The sequence below is a fragment of the Ictalurus punctatus genome, chromosome 23, assembly GCF_001660625.3.
Source record: "Ictalurus punctatus breed USDA103 chromosome 23, Coco_2.0, whole genome shotgun sequence".
NCBI classification, from domain to species: Eukaryota; Metazoa; Chordata; class Actinopteri; order Siluriformes; family Ictaluridae; genus Ictalurus; species Ictalurus punctatus.
Genome location: NC_030438.2, coordinates 20240869 through 20261730, shown reverse-complemented (window position 1 = coordinate 20261730; position 20862 = coordinate 20240869). Strand labels below are relative to the sequence as shown.

The window sequence follows — 20862 nt, the reverse complement described above, 5'->3', positions numbered from 1 at the left end:
GTCCACTCGAACCGTCCTCTTCACAGTGCGTTGAGACGATACAGACACACGTCCAATTCCAGGTCCATTCATAACATTTCCAGTTGACTGGAACTTCTTAATTATTGCCCTGATGGAGTAAATGGACATTTTCAATGCTTGCGCTATTTTCTTATAGACACACCCCACTTTTTGAAGCTCAACAATCACAGTTATGTGTTACCTCATATTCATACCTCTGTGAAACAGAGGTATGAAAGTCACAGCTGAACAATTTCCTGTTCCTAATCACCCAGGTGAAGTAAAACTTTAAAAAATAAAAAAAACTAAAATAGGAATCCTGTTTTTTACACTGAAGCTCTGCTCAGCGCCACCCAGAGGCTGGAAAATGTAAACGCAGCACAGCCTGTGTGAAGAAAAGAGATTTTACCTCTTACTTTACACACACTGCAGCTAACTTAACTCTATTTCACTTTAAACTCCTCATTTAAACTACATACATGCCAAAACGTCACATTTACTGAACTGAATACACAAGAGTGTAATGTTTTATTGTGAAATTTAGAATTTGTATTTCCCAGAATGACACTAAAGCTTCCTAATTATTGCTAGTTTTGTTAAACCTTTATTGACTGTTACTCCTTATATACCTCACATCCTTCATTAACCACACGTTAAAGTAAAATCTGCAGCGAAAACGCTTAAAATCACCCTTTAAGTTTTTAGACTTTACCCCTCCTGAGTAAAGAGAAAATGAATTATTTACAGTTCATTCTTTTTTAACGGTCAGTTTCTTTAAAAAGTTTTTTCTTCTAACTCATTTTACGATTTTATTTCAATATAAATGTAGCTGATGTTCAGAAAGACACACCTGATTATTATTATTATTATTATTAGTAGTAGTAGTAGTAGTAGTAGTACTGAATTATATTTTAGAACATAAACCTGGAAACATTTAATGAATTGCAGTTATATTTTATTATATAAGCATTTAAAAGTACAATAATTTAACGAGTAGAATTCATCTTTAAGACGAAATGTTTGTGTTTGTTTACAGCCAGGTGTTTCAGTAAAGGTCACAGTGCTGTGAGTGGTTCCTCCGGAGGTCGAGGCGGTGTGTGTTCCGCAGTGTTAGGAGGAGTTATTGTTATTGTTGGTGTGTTTTCCGCAGGACGACGCACCAGTTGCCCTGGTCGTAGTAGCTCTGCTGCACCTCCAGCCCGCTGACGGACACACACAGATCCTCCAACTCTCCACGCTGGAACACGTGATAAAAGCGGTGGAACACGGCACCAGGACTCGCCTTCACTTCACCTTTCAGATGCCACGGGACGAGGAGATCCTGAGACACGAACGCCGTGCGATTGGTGTGAACGCTCAGCCTGGGCGAGGTCTCCTTCCCACAGTCCTCCTCAGCGTCAGCCGGGTTTGAGCTCGCGTTCCCAGCATGCACCTGCCTCACACTCGCCTCACTTTCGGTTTCATCCAGGTCATTTCTGCGTTCAGTGTTCTCTTTAGATGTTTTTGGTTCCATGTTCTCCATGTTCTCCTGGTTCTCCATGTTCTTGTTAGTTTTGAGATATTTGGATTTTTGGTTCTTGTATTCCTGCTCCATTGCCCACACATAGATCAGGGCACGACCTCCGACCTTCAGCAGACGCACCAGCTCAGTAACGGCAGCCAATCTTCTCTCCTACACACACACACACACACACACACACACTTATTTATTACTAACCCTTCATAATTTAGCATTTCTGTAAAACATCACAAGCCGCACAAATCTCAAATCATCATAAAAATCTGAGCCATAAAATTAAAGTCGGCTTCTAAAACATAATACAGTGTATTTACTGTAGAACACCTTCACAGACATTTACACACTGCTTTACACACTGCTTTACAGAACGCAAAACACTGAAGTGAAATAAAATAAGTAGAAGAAAATGAATAATATTTAAAGAATACAGTGGTGCTTGAAAGTTTGTGAACCCTTTAAGTCCTAAAAGTAGATAAAGAAAACCGTATAAAACAAATGAGATAAAAATATTATACCTGGTCATTTATTTACTGAGGAAAATGATGTAATATTACACACCTGTGAGTGGCAAAAGTATGTGCACCTTTGCTTTCAGTCTGTGGTGTCAGCGGGTCAGGGGGAGTTTCTCTCAGGGTTATTATGGGATGTTATTGGTTGTTATATTCACTGACCTGTGTGGAGAAATGATGGATGACGGCGATGGAGATGACGGCGTCGAAGGCGGAGCTGCGCAGGGGGACGGACAGGGCGTCACACACCACCGCGTGGAAACCTCGCTCAGCGCAGATCGACACCAGGTTCACGCTGCGGTCACAGCCCAGCTAATAACCATAAACAACAACAACAACAACAACGATTATCCTTAATCATGTTACACCTTATATTGCTAACGATATTTATAATGCATACGTGTGTGTGTGTTTGTACCGAGAACACCTGAGGGTTGATTCCCAGGTATTTGCCATTGCCACAGCCGATGTCGGCCATGATGGCGTCGTTCGGCAACGAGAGCAGGAAGTCGCGGACGCGTGGCCAGGGAGCGTGGCGAGTGCTGCTGAAATGGGCGGAGATTTCCTCATACACACGGTGAACGTACCGCTCCTCTAACTGGCATGCGTCGCTACGAGCAACCGGGACACGAGGTGGGGAGGGGGGGCGCTGGCTGTCACACACTGATGGGTACGCTGTAACACACACACAGTCATACACGCACGACTCCTACAGCAGTGTCAGTCCGTGTGAGTGTGTGTGTGTGTGTGTGTGTGTGTGTCTCACCACAGTCGCAGGGTGTGTATCGGATTTTGCGGAAGGTAAACGACGTCCTTGTGCCACGCTGGTTCAAAGTCAGATCGCTGGGGTTAAAGTTCACAACCCATGACCTCTCAGCTGTTGAGGCAGGCACCACATCAAACTTCCTGGGTGTTATACTGACACACACACACACACACACACACACACACACACGTATTATATTCCTTTTCAAAGCATAGTGACATTTTCTCATAACAAGTACCAAAGACAGAAAGGGAAAATTTATCAGTTTATCAGTCTCTCTGTCTGTCCACACATCCAAACTTCTCACCCGTCTGTCTGTCTGTCTGTCTGTCTGTCTGTCTGTCCGCTCATGGCATCTATCTGTCACTTTATCTGTACATCTCCATCTAACCATCTGTTTCTACTATTTTACATTTCATTTTGACTCCTCGTGCAGAAGTCATTACACATAAAATCTTAACAATAATAATAATAATAATAATAATAATAATAACAACAACATTACTTCACTGACAGATTAAGATGCTTTTTTACCTTCACAGGTGAAGGATTTTCATCTAAAACATTTCTCACCTTTCTGTACATGTATGTGTTTATTATACACTATATTTCCAAAAGTATGTGCACCCCTGACCATCACACCTGTATGTGCATTTTGAATTTTAGCTGTTATAATGCGCACCACTCTTCTGGGAAGGCTTCCACTAGATTTTGGGGCGTGGCTGTGGGGATTTTGGGGTGTGATTTGGGGGGATTTTGGGGCGTGGCTGTGGGGATTTTGGGGTGTGATTTGGGGGGATTTTGGGGCGTGGCTGTGGGGGTTTTTGGGGTGTGATTTTGGGGATTTTGGGGTGTGGCCGTGGGGAGTCGTGTTCATTCAGCTACAAGAGCGTTAGTGAGGTTGAGGTCAGGTGCTGATGTTGATGTAAGGAGACTCCAGTTCCAGTTCATCCCAAAGTTATTCAGTGGGGTTGAGGTCAGGGCTCTGTACAGGACACTCGAGTTCTACCTTCTTCCATCCTTCACACACCACGTCTTCATGGAGCTCGTTCTGTGCACTGTGTGTCGTGCTGGAACAGTGTTCGGGTTCCTCTTAGTTCCAGTGAAGGGAAACTTTAAAGCTACAGCGTACAAAGACGTTCTATACAACTGTGTGCTTCTGACTTTGAGGGTCAGGGGTGCAAATACTTAAATATATTTACAGTATGGTTATCTTTATGTGCATGTCTGTGTGTGTATGTCATATTTACCCATGAGTCCAGAGGTACCGACTCTCACCCTTCATCACTAACAGACTCCTCGGTGGTAAAACCACGGCAACGGAGCGACCGTCAGGGTGACGGAAATCCATTACAGTCTACAGAGAGAGAGAGAGAGAGGGAGAGAGAGAGAGAGAGAGAGAGAGAGAGAGAGAGAGAGGGAGAGAGGGAAAGAGAGAGAGAGGGAGAGAGAGAGAGAGAGGGAGAGAGAGAGAGAGAGAGAGAGAGAGAGGGAGAGAGGGAAAGAGAGAGAGGGAGAGAGAGAGGGAAAGAGAGAGGGAGAGAGAGACAGAGGGAGAGAGAGGGAGAGACAGAGAGAGGGAGAGAGGGAAAGAGAGAGAGAGGGAGAGAGAGAGAGAGAGGGAGAGAGAGAGAGAGAGAGAGAGAGAGAGAGGGAGAGAGGGAAAGAGAGAGAGGGAGAGAGAGAGGGAAAGAGAGAGGGAGAGAGAGACAGAGGGAGAGAGAGGGAGAGACAGAGAGAGGGAGAGAGGGAAAGAGAAAGAGAGGGAGAGAGAGAGAGAGGGAGAGGGAGAGAGGGAAAGAGAGAGGGAGAGAGAGACAGCGAGAGAGAGACAGAGACAGAGGGAGAGAGAGGGAGAGAGAGAGAGGGAAAGAGAGAGAGAGAGAGAGGGAGAGGGAGAGAGAGAGGGAGAGAGAGAGAGAGGGAGAGGGAGAGAGGGAAAGAGAGAGGGAGAGAGAGACAGCGAGAGGGAGAGAGAGACAGAGGGAGAGAGAGGGAGAGACAGATTAATATCAGAGTAATAAATGATCAGTAAAACAATCCCTCAGTAATGACCTCATCATCACTTCATAGAGTGCAGCTTATGATTATATTCTTATATTATTTTATCCCTCCTTTTTCTTCCTAATTCAGTCTTGTCTAGTCAGCGCTCCCCATCATCTCACATTATTACAGCGTTGTTACAGCGTTGTTACAGCGTTGTTACAGCGTTGTTACATGATGAGTTACACACCTTCGCTCCCAGACTGAGAGACAGGATGGTGTCCTCAAACGCAGAGTGTGTGTCCACATGCGGGGGGATTCCTGCAACAATCAAACACACACCATCAGAATAAACACACACACTGATGGAGCTGTGTGTGTGTGAGTGTGTGTGTGTGTGTGTGCACATCACCTTGTCCACTTTCGTACTCGTTGACTGTGAGCTGATCAGGAAGGACGCTGATGTGGCCGTCACACACACACCTCTGCAGCAGAGCGTCACACACCAACGGCAGACCTGAACACACACACACACACACACACACACATAACCAAAGGTGCAGTAATAAATGTTACTGTTTCACAATATCTGTGGTGTTAGATCTGACCGTTGGGCAGCGGTTTGTCTTTGTCCACGTTGTTGTTGTCGTAGCGAAATTCGTACCCATAATGCTTCACTCTGCGATGCTTCAGTTCTCGTTGTGCTGAAATAAACACAACATTCATAATAATAATAATATTATTAATAATAATATTAATGAAAACATGGTTCCTTAGTGTCAAATGGCAGGTCTAATGACTGCTCACCTGTGACATCATCATTATGTGACGTCCAATCCACAGCCTGCAGCAACCGAGACTCTTCTTCTGGAGACACAAAGTCCTCCAACACACAGAGACCGGGGGGGAGAGACACACTCTCACACTCTCCTCTATCCACTGAGAGAGAGACACAGAGAGAGAGAGACAGATAAACACATCAGGGGGAGAGACAGAGAGACAGGGGGAGAGGCAGAGAAAGACACAGACAGACAGAGAGTAAAAAGGACAGAGAGAAAGAAGGAAAAAGAGAGAGAAAAACACAGGTGGAGAGAAACAGTATTAAAAGACAGAGAGAGTGAGTGAGAGAGAGAGAGAAGAGAACAATCAGATGGAAAAGAGGAGTGGAAAAGGAGAATTATGGACAGAACAGACAAAAACAGAAGAAATGAAAAGTGAAGGTGAAGAGAGAAAAATAAAGGTTACAAAGAGAAAGAGAGAAAGAAAGAGATACAAATGAATGTGATGAGAAACAGAATAAAAACCAGAGACGAGAGAAACTCTGTGTGTGTGAGTGTGTGTGTGTGTTACTGACCTGGTAGGACGTAGCTGCAGTACAGAGTGATGTGATGCCCGTTACACTCCAGCACGCGGCCGTTACACAGTGTGTGAGCGCTCTGACTCTCCTGCAGTGACGCGAACGTGGCGAAACTGTAGGGTTTATTAGGGGGCATGAGGAGAGACTCCACTGCGCCACCTTCAGTCAGCACCGCCATCAGCAGCTCCCTGCTCACACCGTTCCCTAAACCTCCATTACACACAACCACACACTGCACATGCACACACGCACACACGCACGCACACACACACACACACACACACACACACACACACAACATCCATTAACCTTGTAGCTCCAGGAAAAAACTCAAAGAGCAAACTTTTAGCACAAATTTGCCTCAGCCGGTGTGGTGCCATATTGTGCACCTCTGCACATCCTGCACCCACAGGACCCATTGGTAGCTTAATGTTCGCCTGAACTAAAATTACACTTCAATCTATGGACTTGTCAATTGAATATTTTACATTATGTATAAATATTATAGGATTGAATGGGCTGTTTACTTAAATAAAAGCCTTTTATCATTTGTTTCTCTCAAAATTACATTAGTTAACTTTTTAGCGTTGTTTTTAACCAATTCCTTTATTTTCTAACTGTTTTATATTAAATTCACACAACGCTACAAAAAAACGCCACAAAATATATTTAAACACATTCGGGTTTTTTTCCTGTCAGACCCGCTGCGTAACCTCTTCCTGATCCATCCAATCAGATTACGACCGGAAGTACCCTGACTCCAGGATGTACCGTAGTGCAGAATACGGCATCACACCTACTGCCTCTTTCAGCCCGCGTGATGAGGCGTTATTACACTTTATAACACGCACAGGTGGTGTACCTGAGTGGGCTGCGACGCGGTGGTGATGCCGTCATGCTTCAGGAGTATGTGAGAAGCTTTTATTTGTCTCTTCAGCAGTTTTTTATCCTCTTTGGATCTTCTGACGCTTTTCACGTTCTGCACAGGAGCCTCCATTGAGTCCAACTTGGTAATGAGTCCGGGGTGCAACGAAAGCTACAATGTTAGTTCCGGTTAGGTTTTCCCCAATTTATTATTATAATTAAAGTATCTGACCTCACTAACGCTCTTGTAGCTGAATAAACACAAGTGCCCACATACACGCCCCAAAACCTAGTGGGAAGCCTTCCCAGAAGAGTGGAGTTAATTACAACAGCAAAGGGGGAATAATTCTAGGCAATTTCCCCAGTGTGGGATCAATAAAGTTTATCTTATCTTATTGTGGAACGGGACGTTCAACAAGCACGTATGGGTGTTATGGTAATGAGTGCACATACTTTTAGACATTTTGTATGTCAATAAAACTTTACCACCAGGATTATTATACCTCTTATAATAGTAATTATATTTTATACTACACCACAAACTATTCTAGTCCCTATTATAGTAAAGATTACATTAGAAACAGTAATAAATTGTAACTTAATCAGTTATGTATTTTATTTAAAAACCATTATTCAAATGTTAAAAACAAGTCTTTATAGGTTTATATCTATCTACCTCTCCCTATGCGCATATATGCATATATACATAAATAAATAAGATATATTTATATAATATATATAATGATATACACATATGAACAAGTTATTAAGTATTAAACTGAAGAGAAAAATTAAAAAAGCACAGAGATAAAGGTGTTTGAAATTATTTAATAAAAAACAAAAACTCATCATCAGTCTGTACAGTCACATGACCAACATAATTTTGGATATGAAAGAAAGCAGAACGATGCTGAAAAGCAAAGGATTCACCTTAAGTAAAACAAACTTCTCATGGTTTAATATACTATAATATACAGTAAGAACTTCCTGATCGAGTCACGCCGCTGATTAGCATGGAGAGAGCCATGTTACTGAAATAGCACAAGATCATTAACACTGATGTACTGTGGAAGTTCTTCACCTCCAGTGATGACACACACACACACACACACACACACACACACACACACACACACACACACACGGCTGGAGAAAGCAGATGAGGATTAAAGGCAGTGTGTGTCAGTCAGTGGTCAAAGCTGGAGGATCAGCGAGAACAGAAAAACGTCCAAACACAAATTTACACCGCTGCGTCTTCATTTCTTCTGTTTAGGAGGCGGCCTGAAGAGAGCACACACACACACAAGGGTTAGCTTCAAAGGATAAAGTGTTTAAATATTATAAAATATTTGTTTAACTTCACCAGAGCCATATTTTTTGACAGTCTGATAGAATTAGTGATGGCAAAGCTTGGAAAAAGTACAAGTTCAAGCTTCATTATCTGGGGAGTACAAACTTTTGCACACAACTATACATAGATGTAAAGACAGACTTCAGTACCTATAGAGCGACAGAAGTCAGTGCTGCTCTGTCTCTACATTTATGTACAGCTGAGTGCAAAAGTTTGTGCACCCCTAGGCTACAGGTGTACCATGTGAACAATCGTGAACGTGTCTGACCTGTACACCCCTACGACCACAGCGTGGTCTCTCTCGTACGGCTCGAGCGTCAGCTGCTCCTGAGGTTTCATGTTCTCGGAGCTCATCTTCTTCACCTCGGACGCGAACACTGCCTCGGGCGACGCTGTTGAGTCGATGCAGTTTGCCTGACCATAACCGAAACGTTTACATTTATTATTATTTATGAACTTACATTTATTAAATCAGGTTTAAGGTCATCAGAAGACTGAGCTTCAAATCAGTGGGACCAATCAGAAAAAAAAAGAAATAAAATCTACACAGGTGAAGTTTTACCTTGATGGAGATGACAAAATGGCCGCCGTTTTTGAGAAAGTTGTGAGCATTGAGGGCGACGATACGCGTCTGATCCGGCTGAGCAACGTCAGCGAAAATCACATCGACCATCCCTGAGGAAAATATTTTTAATTAAAAATAATAATTAAAACACCAAGAGCATCAACTTATATTCTCTCACACCCACACACCACTGCAAACGCGATCTGCCTCCTACTGGACATATTTAAAACTGCAGTAACAAATACTCAAACTGTATGGTTGCATTATGTATTTTATTTTACAGTTTACATAATTTGATGTATTTTGCTGTAGTAACTGAGTAATATTATTGTTTTTTGAGAAAGTGAGAAGGTTTATAATGTTTATGGAAAGACACTCACCGACCAGCATGCGGTATTTGTGCGGATGTCTGGCGTCTTCAATAATGGGAATAATGTTAGTTCTTTTTTTAGCCACGTTCAATAAATCTCGGCCGGAACGGTGAGAAAACTCCACCGCGTACACCAAACCATCCTACACACACACACGCCACGAGTTTGTTTACAAGCACGGAAGATTATTGTTTTATATCATCTGATAGTAGTTAACACTTATATAATCTACACTTAATCACACACTGATATTATTCTGATGAGTAAAGAAAGATCCGGATTGTGCAGAAGATAAAAGATAAACAGGCGTGCGTACAGGTCCGACGATGTCGGAGACGTGAGACACGGTGGTCCCCGACGCCGCTCCCAGGTACATGACTTTGGTTCCAGGTTTGATGTGGATCTTATCGATTCCTCCCAGAATGGCCGCCGCCAGCTTAGAGCGGAACGGGTTCCACGCCCTGTACTCGATCTTCGCTTCTCCGTCCTGGAAGACAGATACTTATTTTAGAGACAGTTCTGTGTGAGCTCTGATTAATAACCAGGCAGAAAATCGGCTTATATGGTTAGTACTGGGTGATATGATATTACATCAACATTGTGATATACGTCACTGTACTTTATTGATACGGTAAGAATTATGGAATATACACATTTTAATAACACTTGTACACTTAATTAAAAAAAAAATATATATATATATATATATATATATATAAATATATATTAATTAAACACTCACTTACAAAATCTGGAAGCCGACATAAAAATTGTAAAATGATACTAATTTTACAGAATTCACTTTTACATCCTTTCCAGTGTTTACTTTTCAGATGCTTATAATAATCATAAATTTTTAGGTTTGTTAGCAGACATTTATATTGTATTTATTATATATAGTATTTGTGTCGTATCTTCCAGCTCTAATGACAGCACAAGTTCTCGTTTCCGTCTCCTCGGCTGTATTTCTGATCGCTGTAGCTGCTTCTACAACCGTCAGAGTATAAAACTCGGGAATTTCCCGGAAAAACAAACATACAGATAAATATTATAAATGCTTGTCATGACACCGGAGTCTGACCTCGACACTGATTCTCTTCTCCCCGTACACGGACTCTCCCACCACCATGTTCTTTGTCACCAGGGCGTCTTCCTTCCCACGGCAGATAAACACACCTGAGGGAGTCGAACCGTCACGTCATTACCCTGCTATTCATTTACACACACACAGAGTTCAGTAACAACACTCCGACTCACCTTCATGTCTGTGAGGCTCCACGGTCACCTTCCTTCCTCCTCTGAACCCTCCTCCTCCACCTCTACCCCCACGTCCCCTCGACATGCCTCTGCCTCCACCACGGCCCCGGAATCCTCCTTCACCACTCGGAGACCTAAAACCTCCACCTGTAAACATGGAGTTACTATTACAGCAAGTCCCCGAGTGTTTTATTCCTCTTACACTCACTTTCAGAGATAATCAATCAACACTTCAGTATCAGTTCCTCTTTACCTCCACCACCTCGCCCTCCTCTAAACCCTCCTCGCCCTCCTCTAAACCCTCCTCGGTCTCCACCGCGTCCTCCTCGGTCTCCACCGCGTCCTCTTCCACCAAATCCACCGCCGCGGGGACTGAAACCTGGAGCGTAAACATCAACAGCGTTAAGACATTACATACAGTACAGTACCTATATCTGTAAACACCCGTGAAGTGGTGACTTCACGGGTGTTTACACAGTCATTGAGAAGATTTTAAGGAAACCAGTGTCACATTTCGCTCCGCGAGGCATCTTAAATCGCTCGAGACACTACACACAGGTAGAAATGACCATTACACAGACACCCCCCAAAATTACAGCAGATTGATGAGTGATGTCTACTTTTGGAATGTCTCACCATAATAAACAAACAGTTATTCATGTAACGTGATCTTTTTCTTTGTTTATATTCACAAGAAATTCTAACTTTAAATTCCAGACTGGTGTAAATAATAATAAAAATAATAATAATACTAACAATGTGTAGTGGATAAGAGAGCTGTATTAATCTCAGACACATGGCCCAAACAGCAACACGCTTCATTAACAGCCGAAACCCACAACACACACTTTATTCCAACACGTTCACACCCGGAACCGAACTAAAACCAAATTAATCGAATTAAGTGACTCGGAGTGACCGAATAATCGCGTTATTTATATTATTCAACACTAATTTCACCAACATGAGGTTCATGCTGATCATAAACACACCGAACACACGATCGTTTATTACATCATTTCAACACAAAAACGTACAAATGAGAGAAAAACTTAGACGAAGCGTCCGTTAAAGCGGAGCCTAATATTAAGAAAGAAAAGAAAGAGGCGCTAGCATAAACCGCTAACGAGTTTCCACAACCGTCCGTTTTTAATCCTCTTTATACTCGTGTTTTTAAGTCAAACTAAATCCCGTAATTAATTGTATAAACACAAACACAGAGAAAACTCACCAGGCTTCATGTTTAATGTGGAAAATAAAAATTAAAGTGGAATAAATGGAGTTTTTTCCCCTCCTTCGTCTTCTTCTCCGCGCTCAGAAAAGTTCACGCGCTCACAACCACATGTGAGTCGATGCACGGGTCCTTTCCCATGATGCACCGCGAGATGGTTTCCGGCACGTGGAGTCTACGTTAATTAGCGCCATCTAGTGTTGCGGAGGAAGAAACGCAATAGCGTCGCAGCAATGACATTACTGTATATCCAGATTTATGGATAAGGAGAAGTGAGCGTTTGTGTTTAAAACATCCAGATAAAAAACTTATATACATGTTTTAATCCGTTAAAAAAAAAATAAATAAATAAAAAATATTAATAATCCTTCTTGGAAAATTACTTACACAAAAACAAACATCAGAAATGTAAAGCGTGTGTCAACGTTTTTATTATTATTTTATTTTGTAAGAATGTAATTTATTTATCGAGACTCATAAATATCTCTTTAAATGAAAGTAATTTAAGAAAAATTCTTCTGTTATATAGTTGAAAGGAGTGTGATGGCGCCATCTATTGTTTAGAAGGAAGAACGCAGTAGCAGCGCAGTTTAAAAATTATATCATATTATATTATATTATATTATATTATATTATATTATATTATATTATATTATATTAGTTTAGATTAAATGCTACTAGATTATAACATTTCCAGATATATAGATAAGGAACAGAACTGCACATTTAAAATATTAAAATAAAAGGTCCAGAAAAAGACAAAATATATGTGTATATGCTAAAAAGTTTTGAAAATATCCTGAACCTAATAATAATAACAATAATAATAATAATAATAATTATTATAATAATAATAATAATAATAATAATAATCCTACATAAATAAAATATAATATAATGATATAATAATAACTGTTAGAACTTCTTGGAAATAATACTTACACTCAGAATACAAAAATGAGAAATATAAACCTTGTGTTATTATCTATCACTTGAAAGAGACAAATGTAAATATGATGGAAGACTAGATCTGGTTTGTGTACTTGTTTTTGTTGACCAGTTGTTGTTGTTTTTATTTTATTTATTTATTTTATGTGGAAAACCTTATTATAATGGCTGCTAAGTCAATTAAAAAAGTTCTGATTGGCTCCTCTCTCTCTCTCTCTCTCTCTCTCTCTCTCTCTCTCTCTCTCTCTCTCTCTCTCATCACAGATTTGCTTTCTTCTACAAATGACATTTCTGTTCTTTTTAAAAAAGGAAGTTTAAAAAGTTGGACATTTATATTTGTATTTTATACATTTATTGTCACAAAATGAGCTTGATAATAAAACAGAGGAAACAACTTTGCGTGCAAAAAATAAAAGCAAATGTGAGATACATGTTTACTTAACTGGTTTATAAAATAGTTACATATAAAAGTGTGATGTTGTTGCATGTCCTAAGGGTCTACAGTTCTGTACAAAGTCATGAAAACAATACAGAGACAAACGCACTGCAGCTGCATATGACTTCGTAATCCGAGGAGGAAAACTGGTGACCTTTTATACACCAAAATATTATTTACACGTGTGTGTGTGTGTGTGTGTGTGTGTGTGTGTGTGTGTGTGTGTGTGTGTGTGTGTGTGTGTAATTGCTACAAGTAATATATCTTTGGTAAAAGTTTGGTTTATATAATAAAGAAAACCCTTTATTCTTTTAAAGTCCTTTATGTTTTGCAGCCCTTTAGGTTTTTACTTCTTCTCTAGTGACCAGAAGTTTGTGAGTTCACATCCCAGAGATCTACAGCCAATATTCTGCATCACATATAAGAATATAAAGCATCCTCCGAATTAACAGATGTAATACGAATGTAATCAAACACTACCCTTTACTATTTACTAAAAGTGTTATGTCATAAATTGTCCTTTATTTCTATTTGTACGCTATATTTTCCCCTCTGGATCCTTTTTGTTCTCCAGAATAAAAGGTTTGATTGAGGTGTAATTATATACTGTACTCAGTGAAGCTGTTTGTGGTAAATTTCACACGTGATGGACGTCATATTATATAAATAATAATAATAAAACGAGCTGAGCTGTGAATGTGTCTCTGGACATAAAAGACTTTCACCATCAAATTCCAGTAGTTTTTAACAAATTTATAACAAAAACAATCCTTTATATTTATAGAAAACATAACTGTCTCGGTCTCAACAAACCCCGCGTTGGTGCTCTGGTTTTAGTCGAGGTTTATGATAGGTTTTAAATGGCAAGAAAAAGGCTTTTGTCCCTCTTATGCTCCAAGTCTTATCCTTGGCTCCTCTTTAATAAGAGTTAAGTTGTAAATAAACCCTGTGGAATAGTTAGTTTGGGTTTTTTTTTTTTTAAAAAGCTAAATAGGGACATTTTGTTATTTGTTCTGCATCTTTTAATAATAAGACTTGAAATGCAGTATCTTTTTGTCCAACGACCAAATGTTGTTTTTTCTCGGCGCTGGAGGATTAAAAACAGTCTTTTCTATGACATAAATCTCCACAAATTAACAGTGGATCTGTTAGTACAAATCCACTGACTTTATTCTCGCCTTGATTTTAATAATAAGAGTTTAAATGCGAGTGTGTGGCCGGGTGTCGGGGCATCGGTGAACTGGGATAAACGACGCCGGTCGCTGAGTTCCAGTAGTTGGTGGTGGGAGGGAAAAAGCTGCCCGAGGACACGGGCATGGGGCCGGAGCTCATGAAGTTCACTTTGGGCTGGTGGTTGTGGTAGCTCTGAACGTAGGGCACGTCGGTCTGGTATTTGAGGACGCTGCTCTCGGTCGGGTGGTTCTGGTGCGCCTGAGAGATGCCCTGGAAGTCGAACTTGTAGGCGTAGCGCTTGCCGTGCACTTTGGTCATGATGTTCTTGTCGTAGTAGTAGCGCAGGGCGCGGCTGAGCTTGTCGTAGTTCATGTTGGGTTTGCTCTTGCGCTCGCCCCAGCGCTTGGCCACTTCGTCCGGGTCGGTCATCTTAAACTCGCCGTTTGTTCCCTCCCAGGTGATGATGTTGGCGTTGCCGCTGTCTGACAGGAGCTCCAACAAAAACTGCCACAGCTGGATCTGACCTGAACCTGCAGAGCGGGGGAAAATTATAATCACGCCACAATACTATAGCATAGCATAGCACCCTGTAGTAACATATGGTATAGTACAGTGCAGTGTATAGTATAAAATAGGATAAAGTATTAGTGTAGTGTAGTATAGCACAGTACCTTAACGCATAATATAGTACAGTGTAGAATGGTACAGTACTGTATAGTATAGTATAGTATAGTGTATTATAGTGTAGTATAGTATATTATAGTATAGTATAGTGTAGTACGTACAGTACTGTATAGTATATTATAGTATAGTGTAGTGTAGTATGGTACAGTACCTTAAAGCATCATATAGTACAGTGTAGAATGGTACAGTACTGTATAGTATAGTATAGTATAGTGTAGTATAGTATAGTGTAGTATAGTATAGTGTACTATAGTATAGTATAGTGTAGTATGGTATAGTATAGTATGGTGTAGTGTAGTATAGTATAGTGTAGTATGGTATAGTGTAGTATGGTATAGTATAGTATATTATAGTATAGTATAGTATGGTGTAGTATAGTTTTGTATGGTATAGTATAGTATATTATAGTATAGTATATTATAGTGTACTATGGTATAGTGTAGTATGGTATAGTATAGTATAGTGTAGTATGGTATAGTATAGTATATTATAGTATAGTATAGTATGGTGTAGTATAGTTTTGTATGGTATAGTATAGTATATTATAGTATAGTATATTATAGTGTAGTATTGTATAGTTTAGTATGGTATAGTATAGTATAGTGTAGTATTGTATAGTATAGTATATTATAGTATAGTATAGTATGGTGTAGTATAGTTTTGTATGGTATAGTATAGTATATTATAGTATAGTATATTATAGTGTAGTATGGTATAGTGTAGTATGGTATAGTATAGTATAGTGTAGTATGGTATAGTATAGTATATTATAGTATAGTATAGTATGGTGTAGTATAGTTTTGTATGGTATAGTATAGTATATTATAGTATAGTATATTATAGTGTAGTATGGTATAGTGTAGTATGGTATAGTATAGTATAGTGTAGTATGGTATAGTATAGTATATTATAGTATAGTATAGTATGGTGTAGTATAGTTTTGTATGGTATAGTATAGTATATTATAGTATAGTATATTATAGTGTAGTATGGTATAGTGTAGTATGGTATAGTATAGTATAGTGTAGTATGGTATAGTATAGTATATTATAGTATAGTATAGTATGGTGTAGTATAGTTTTGTATGGTATAGTATAGTATATTATAGTATAGTATATTATAGTGTAGTATGGTATAGTGTAGTATGGTATAGTATAGTATAGTGTAGTATGGTATAGTATAGTATATTATAGTATAGTATAGTATGGTGTAGTATAGTTTTGTATGGTATAGTATAGTATATTATAGTATAGTATATTATAGTGTAGTATGGTATAGTGTAGTATGGTATAGTATAGTATAGTGTAGTATGGTATAGTATAGTATATTATAGTATAGTATAGTATGGTGTAGTATAGTTTTGTATGGTATAGTATAGTATATTATAGTATAGTATATTATAGTGTAGTATGGTATAGTGTAGTATGGTATAGTATAGTATAGTGTAGTATGGTATAGTATAGTATATTATAGTATAGTATAGTATGGTGTAGTATAGTGTAGTATAGTATAGTATAGTATATTATAGTATAGTATAGTATGGTATAGTGTAGTATGGTATAGTATAGTATATTATAGTATAGTATGGTGTAGTATAGTGTAGTATAGTATAGTATAGTATAGTGTAGTATGGTATAGTATAGTATATTATAGTATAGTATGGTATAGTATAGTATATTATAGTGTAGTATGGTATAGTGTAGTATGGTGTAGTATAGTATATTATAGTATAGTATAGTATGGTATAGTATAGTATATTATAGTATAGTATGGTGTAGTATAGTGTAGTATAGTATAGTATAGTATAGTGTAGTATGGTACAGTACTGTATAGTATAACGGACTATAGTAGGGCCTGTATTTTGCACTTTAGGGTTAATGTGATGTACGCTCATATGCAGTGCATTATGGGTAACACACACTCGGTGACTCAGAAATAAAATAACTCTCAGCAGGTCGGTTGAAAACAGATTCAGTGAGTTAAAAGTCTTTAAAGTGAATAAAAATGTCATGTTTTTTTTCTGAGTTTAAATATTTAGCGTCCTGAATCTCTGTCATTTCTTACCTGGATTAGCAAGGCGGCTGCTTATCGGCCCTAACGCTTGGTACGGATCTAAAAATGAAAAAACGGCTGGATAATAATCAGGTCAGTTATAACAAAAACAAACAAATAAAAAAACTGTCATTTTTTTATTGTCTTAGTTTTTTACCTTGAATGACTCTAGATGAAGGTTCTGTGATCCTGCTGTTGTGCTGCTGCTCCACTGGAGAACCTGCAGAAATATTTACATTAACCAACCAAAAAAGTGTTTCATCTTTAATTAACTTAAACTTCATTAATATAAATCCACAGTGACAAACAACAAATGTGGCCTAAATAAACAAATAAAACATAATCTGCTGTATCCTGTATCAGGTGTGTTTCAGGTGTGTATCAGGTGTGTTTCAGGTGTGTATCAAGTGTGTATCAGGTGTGTTTCAGGTGTGTATCAGGTGTGTATCAGGTGTGTTTCAGGTGTGTATCAGGTGTGTATCAGGTGTGTTTCAGGTGTGTATCAGGTGTGTATCAAGTGTGTATCAGTACCTTTAAGAACTGGCATGGCCCCCGACGACCAGCTGTTTCTCCTGCTGATCTCCTCAAAACTGTTTTCTGCACAAAAACAAGACAAGAAGAGCTGAAATTGAACTCTCCAGGGTTTTAAACTACAGCAACTACTGCTGCAGCATTTTGGACTGTTAGGAATCATTACTGTTAAAATGTTAAAAGTAATTTTATTTCCATATTTTGTATATTTGATGTAATCTTATTTAACTGTTTAAACATCAGTAAAACCTTTTCAACCTATTCCCCAATAATTCTTCTCTTTGTGATCCTTATAATCCCCAGACAGGAAGTGCAGGCCCTGAGGGTGTAAACGCTATTGTTTTTGATCAGGGTTGGGACTTTAAACCTGCATGAACTCGGTCGGGTCAAAGTGTTTACAGCATAACGTGTAAAGCATTTTTATTCTGTGATTGTTAGCACTTTTTACTACCGTGATGAAAACAAACTGCACCGCAGTAAGGTCACGTTATAAAATTAGAAATAACCGTTTGAGCTTTGCTCAGGCACAAAAGTTTGTGTGTTCGTAATATTTAGGTTTTTCTGTGTTCTTTGTTTGTACTTCAGAAAGGAGTTAGGAGGAGCTGATGGAGGGAGATTCTGCAGGAAAAGGAGAGAGGAAGGAAGAGCTACATTCAAGACCCTGGAGAAACAGCGGTAGCCTGAATAAAGTGACCTAAGGAGAGCCGAAGATGACCCACAGTCCCTCAGGAGGAGTGTCCTTTTGTTGCAGGTTAATGCATGTATAACAAAATAGTCAATTGTGCCTAATGGGGCACCCAGTTTCCTGTTGCGGTGCAGCTGCTTCCTGTCTGAAAATGCAAGAAAAGTCAAAGACTACTTAGCCGTCACTTTTTGTTTGAGTTGCTGGAGAACCCGAGACCCTCGTTAACAAAACAAAATGCATTCTGAACACTGTTTTATCAAATTCACAAGTTTTTAAAAAATAATTTTATGATAACGGTTTTAAAGCATGGTTTTGCCTTGAGGATGTTTCAGAAGTGTTCTACTAAACATAATAAGCTCTGTTTGGGTTCTCATGCACTTTTTCTACTCTTTTAGGGAATCAGTCAGACAATACTCTAACTTTAGTTGCTCTTGTTGTCATGTTGATGAAATCTGTTTGCAAGTCACAGACGTGACTGGTTCATGGTTCTAGATCACTTGGATTTTTTGCTTCTGAAAAAAGGACCCATCTTACATGTTAAGTACTAGTGGAGAGGGCAAAAAAGGTCAAGATATATTCACCTGCTATAGAAACGGCTCGTTATTACTGGATCGTCACCACCTATATACCAGGATTAAATCCATCTGCGGGTTCCATGTTGCAAATGTCTACACTGGTAGTTTGTCTTTTGGATAAATGCTTAGACAGATCAGCTGTCTACTTAAATATATTTTCAAATGATATGGACTATAGAAAAGTAATCTATTTCATTTGCTCTGACACATGCATGATGGTGCCCCTGAACCTCTTTTTAAGCTCCTTAACCCCCCCTGGTCTACAAGTGCTCAGTCTGGCCAGACTGCAAGCTCCTTGAATCTCTAGGAAGATCTAGCAAGATCTTTAACCCACCACCGGGCAAATTCCCAATCCCGCCACCGGGCATGGTCCCAATCCCGCCACCAGGCAAATTCCCAAACCCACCACCGGGCAAATTCCCAATCCCGCCACCGGGCATGTTCCCAATCCCGCCACCGGGCAAGTTCTCTATCCTGCCATGAGGCAACTTCCTTGACCCACTACAGTTCATTTTCCTTGATTCCTAGAAAGTTTTGAGATTTTCTATCATGCAGAGTCCCTGACCAACAACCGTGCAAGTTCTCTGACCTACAAACAGACAAGGTCCCTGACTGATTGGAATGCAAGTTCTCAGTTCTGCAACCATACATGCTCCATGATGTACTTACGTGCAAGTTACCTGAACCACAACCATGCAAGCTCTTTGATTCCCCAGCATACAAATTCCATGACCCACAACTATGCAATCTCTGACTGACCAGAATGCAACTCTCAGATCCAGGTTTCTTGAGCTTTCGGCATGCAAGTTGACCCACAAATGTGGAAGTTCTGTGATCCACCACCATGCATGTTCCCTGGCTCCCAGGAGTGTAATCTCTGTCACCCATAACAATGCAGGAGTCCTGACAGACAAGAATGCAGTTTCCTGACCCGCTTTTATACAAGTTCCATGACTCTATGGAGTGCAAGGTCCTTCACCCGTCGGCATGCAAGTAAGCTAACCTACAGCTGTTCTAGATCCCATATCCAGAAGAAGGAGAGTTCCCTGACACACCAACGTGCTACTTTGACCCTGCATTGCCCTGCAACCCTGTTTCTACTGAACCCAGAGGCACCATCTTTGCTAACACTGTGAGAGTTTCTAGTGTAGACCCTATAAACTACAAATTATTCCTAGTTAATCTCCTGTTCTTCTTCCAGTCTAGAACTCACCTACTGTCTCAGTTCCTGTTCCTCAGTTGAAATTAGTTCCTGATCTTCTGTCTTTGTTCTTGCTCCTGGTACCATGTCTGTTTCATGTTCTATCTGTGACCCAGAGTGTGTCTCTGCCTCTGTTAACATTTCAGTTGCCTTCCTAATATAAGTGCTTATTTATTTAGTGCTAATTTATTGTCCCTCTCTAATGTCTCTGCTCCATCCACTGTATTCTTACCCTGGACCCTTGTTCAAACCTCGCCCCAGGTGGTGTGTCCCCCAGACCCCGGGTGGCTTTGTAACATCTTCGCAATATTTCATCCCTGTCGACCCACCACGCTACATTCCCATTTGTCCCCTTTTACCCCTCACCTTCCTTATATGGCCACTGTTTCCTGTCGTAATCAACTTACCCTCCCTTTTTGATTGGTTCATTGTTGCTTGTTTCCACATGCTATTTATACCCTTTGTGTTTCTTTGTGTGGTTGAGAAGTCTTCTTGTGTATTTCCTCTGCAGTTCCTCTGCACCATGTTTGTTGTTTAAGAGCTTCCTGGTTTTGACATCAGGGTTAACGTTAATCATGATTTAACACACTTAATAAAGATGTCCAGGTTTTCATCATGGGATTGGAAGAATACTTTATACTGTAGATGTTTTGACCCAAACAAGCTCAATGATATCTACCATTCTGCAAAGTATATGACCGGATTGAAATAGTTTTATCTTTAGCTTTAAGCTGCTAAACCAGAAAGTGATGATGGCCTCCCTACAGATCACATCGTCCTGCCAGGTTAAACGATGGGAAAGGT

At 39.8% G+C, this 20862-nt stretch overlaps 3 protein-coding genes across 5 annotated transcripts in view; all 3 read right to left on the bottom strand.

Annotated features, from left to right (window-relative positions):
• Positions 1 to 933: 933 nt before the first annotated feature.
• alkbh8 (alkB homolog 8, tRNA methyltransferase) lies at positions 934 to 7165 on the bottom strand. The gene is made up of 11 exons (XM_017452893.3): positions 6997 to 7165; positions 6132 to 6366; positions 5585 to 5716; positions 5386 to 5481; positions 5190 to 5294; positions 5028 to 5098; positions 4045 to 4151; positions 2795 to 2946; positions 2447 to 2703; positions 2191 to 2340; positions 934 to 1672 (listed from the first exon to the last, which is right to left on the bottom strand). Exons 1-11 carry the CDS (start codon positions 7129 to 7131, stop codon positions 1127 to 1129), a joined length of 1986 nt encoding a protein of 661 aa, XP_017308382.1. The 5' UTR covers positions 7132 to 7165; the 3' UTR covers positions 934 to 1126.
• Positions 7166 to 7806: 641 nt separating this feature from the next.
• On the bottom strand, positions 7807 to 11929 carry fbl (fibrillarin). Its single transcript, XM_017452897.3, has 9 exons — positions 11774 to 11929; positions 10796 to 10921; positions 10543 to 10689; positions 10367 to 10461; positions 9602 to 9772; positions 9295 to 9427; positions 8912 to 9024; positions 8618 to 8763; positions 7807 to 8279 (listed from the first exon to the last, which is right to left on the bottom strand). The coding sequence occupies exons 1-9, from the start codon at positions 11781 to 11783 to the stop codon at positions 8255 to 8257; spliced, it is 966 nt and encodes a 321-aa protein (XP_017308386.1). The 5' UTR covers positions 11784 to 11929; the 3' UTR covers positions 7807 to 8254.
• A 1133-nt stretch (positions 11930 to 13062) lies between these two features.
• Positions 13063 to 20862, bottom strand: part of fli1rs (Fli-1 proto-oncogene, ETS transcription factor-related sequence) — a 26271-nt gene continuing 18471 nt past the window's right edge. For 2 of the 3 annotated variants that reach the window (XM_017452894.3, XM_017452896.3), the window contains exons 6-9: positions 17598 to 17663; positions 17224 to 17286; positions 17079 to 17144; positions 13063 to 14860 (exon numbers count right to left, since the gene is read on the bottom strand). In XM_017452894.3, coding sequence (XP_017308383.1) covers positions 14343 to 14860; positions 17079 to 17144; positions 17224 to 17286; positions 17598 to 17663 — 713 coding nt within the window. In that variant the 3' untranslated portion in view covers positions 13063 to 14342. The remainder of the gene's footprint in view (positions 14861 to 17078; positions 17145 to 17223; positions 17287 to 17597; positions 17664 to 20862) is intronic. The other variant, XM_017452895.3, reaches the window with a different exon arrangement.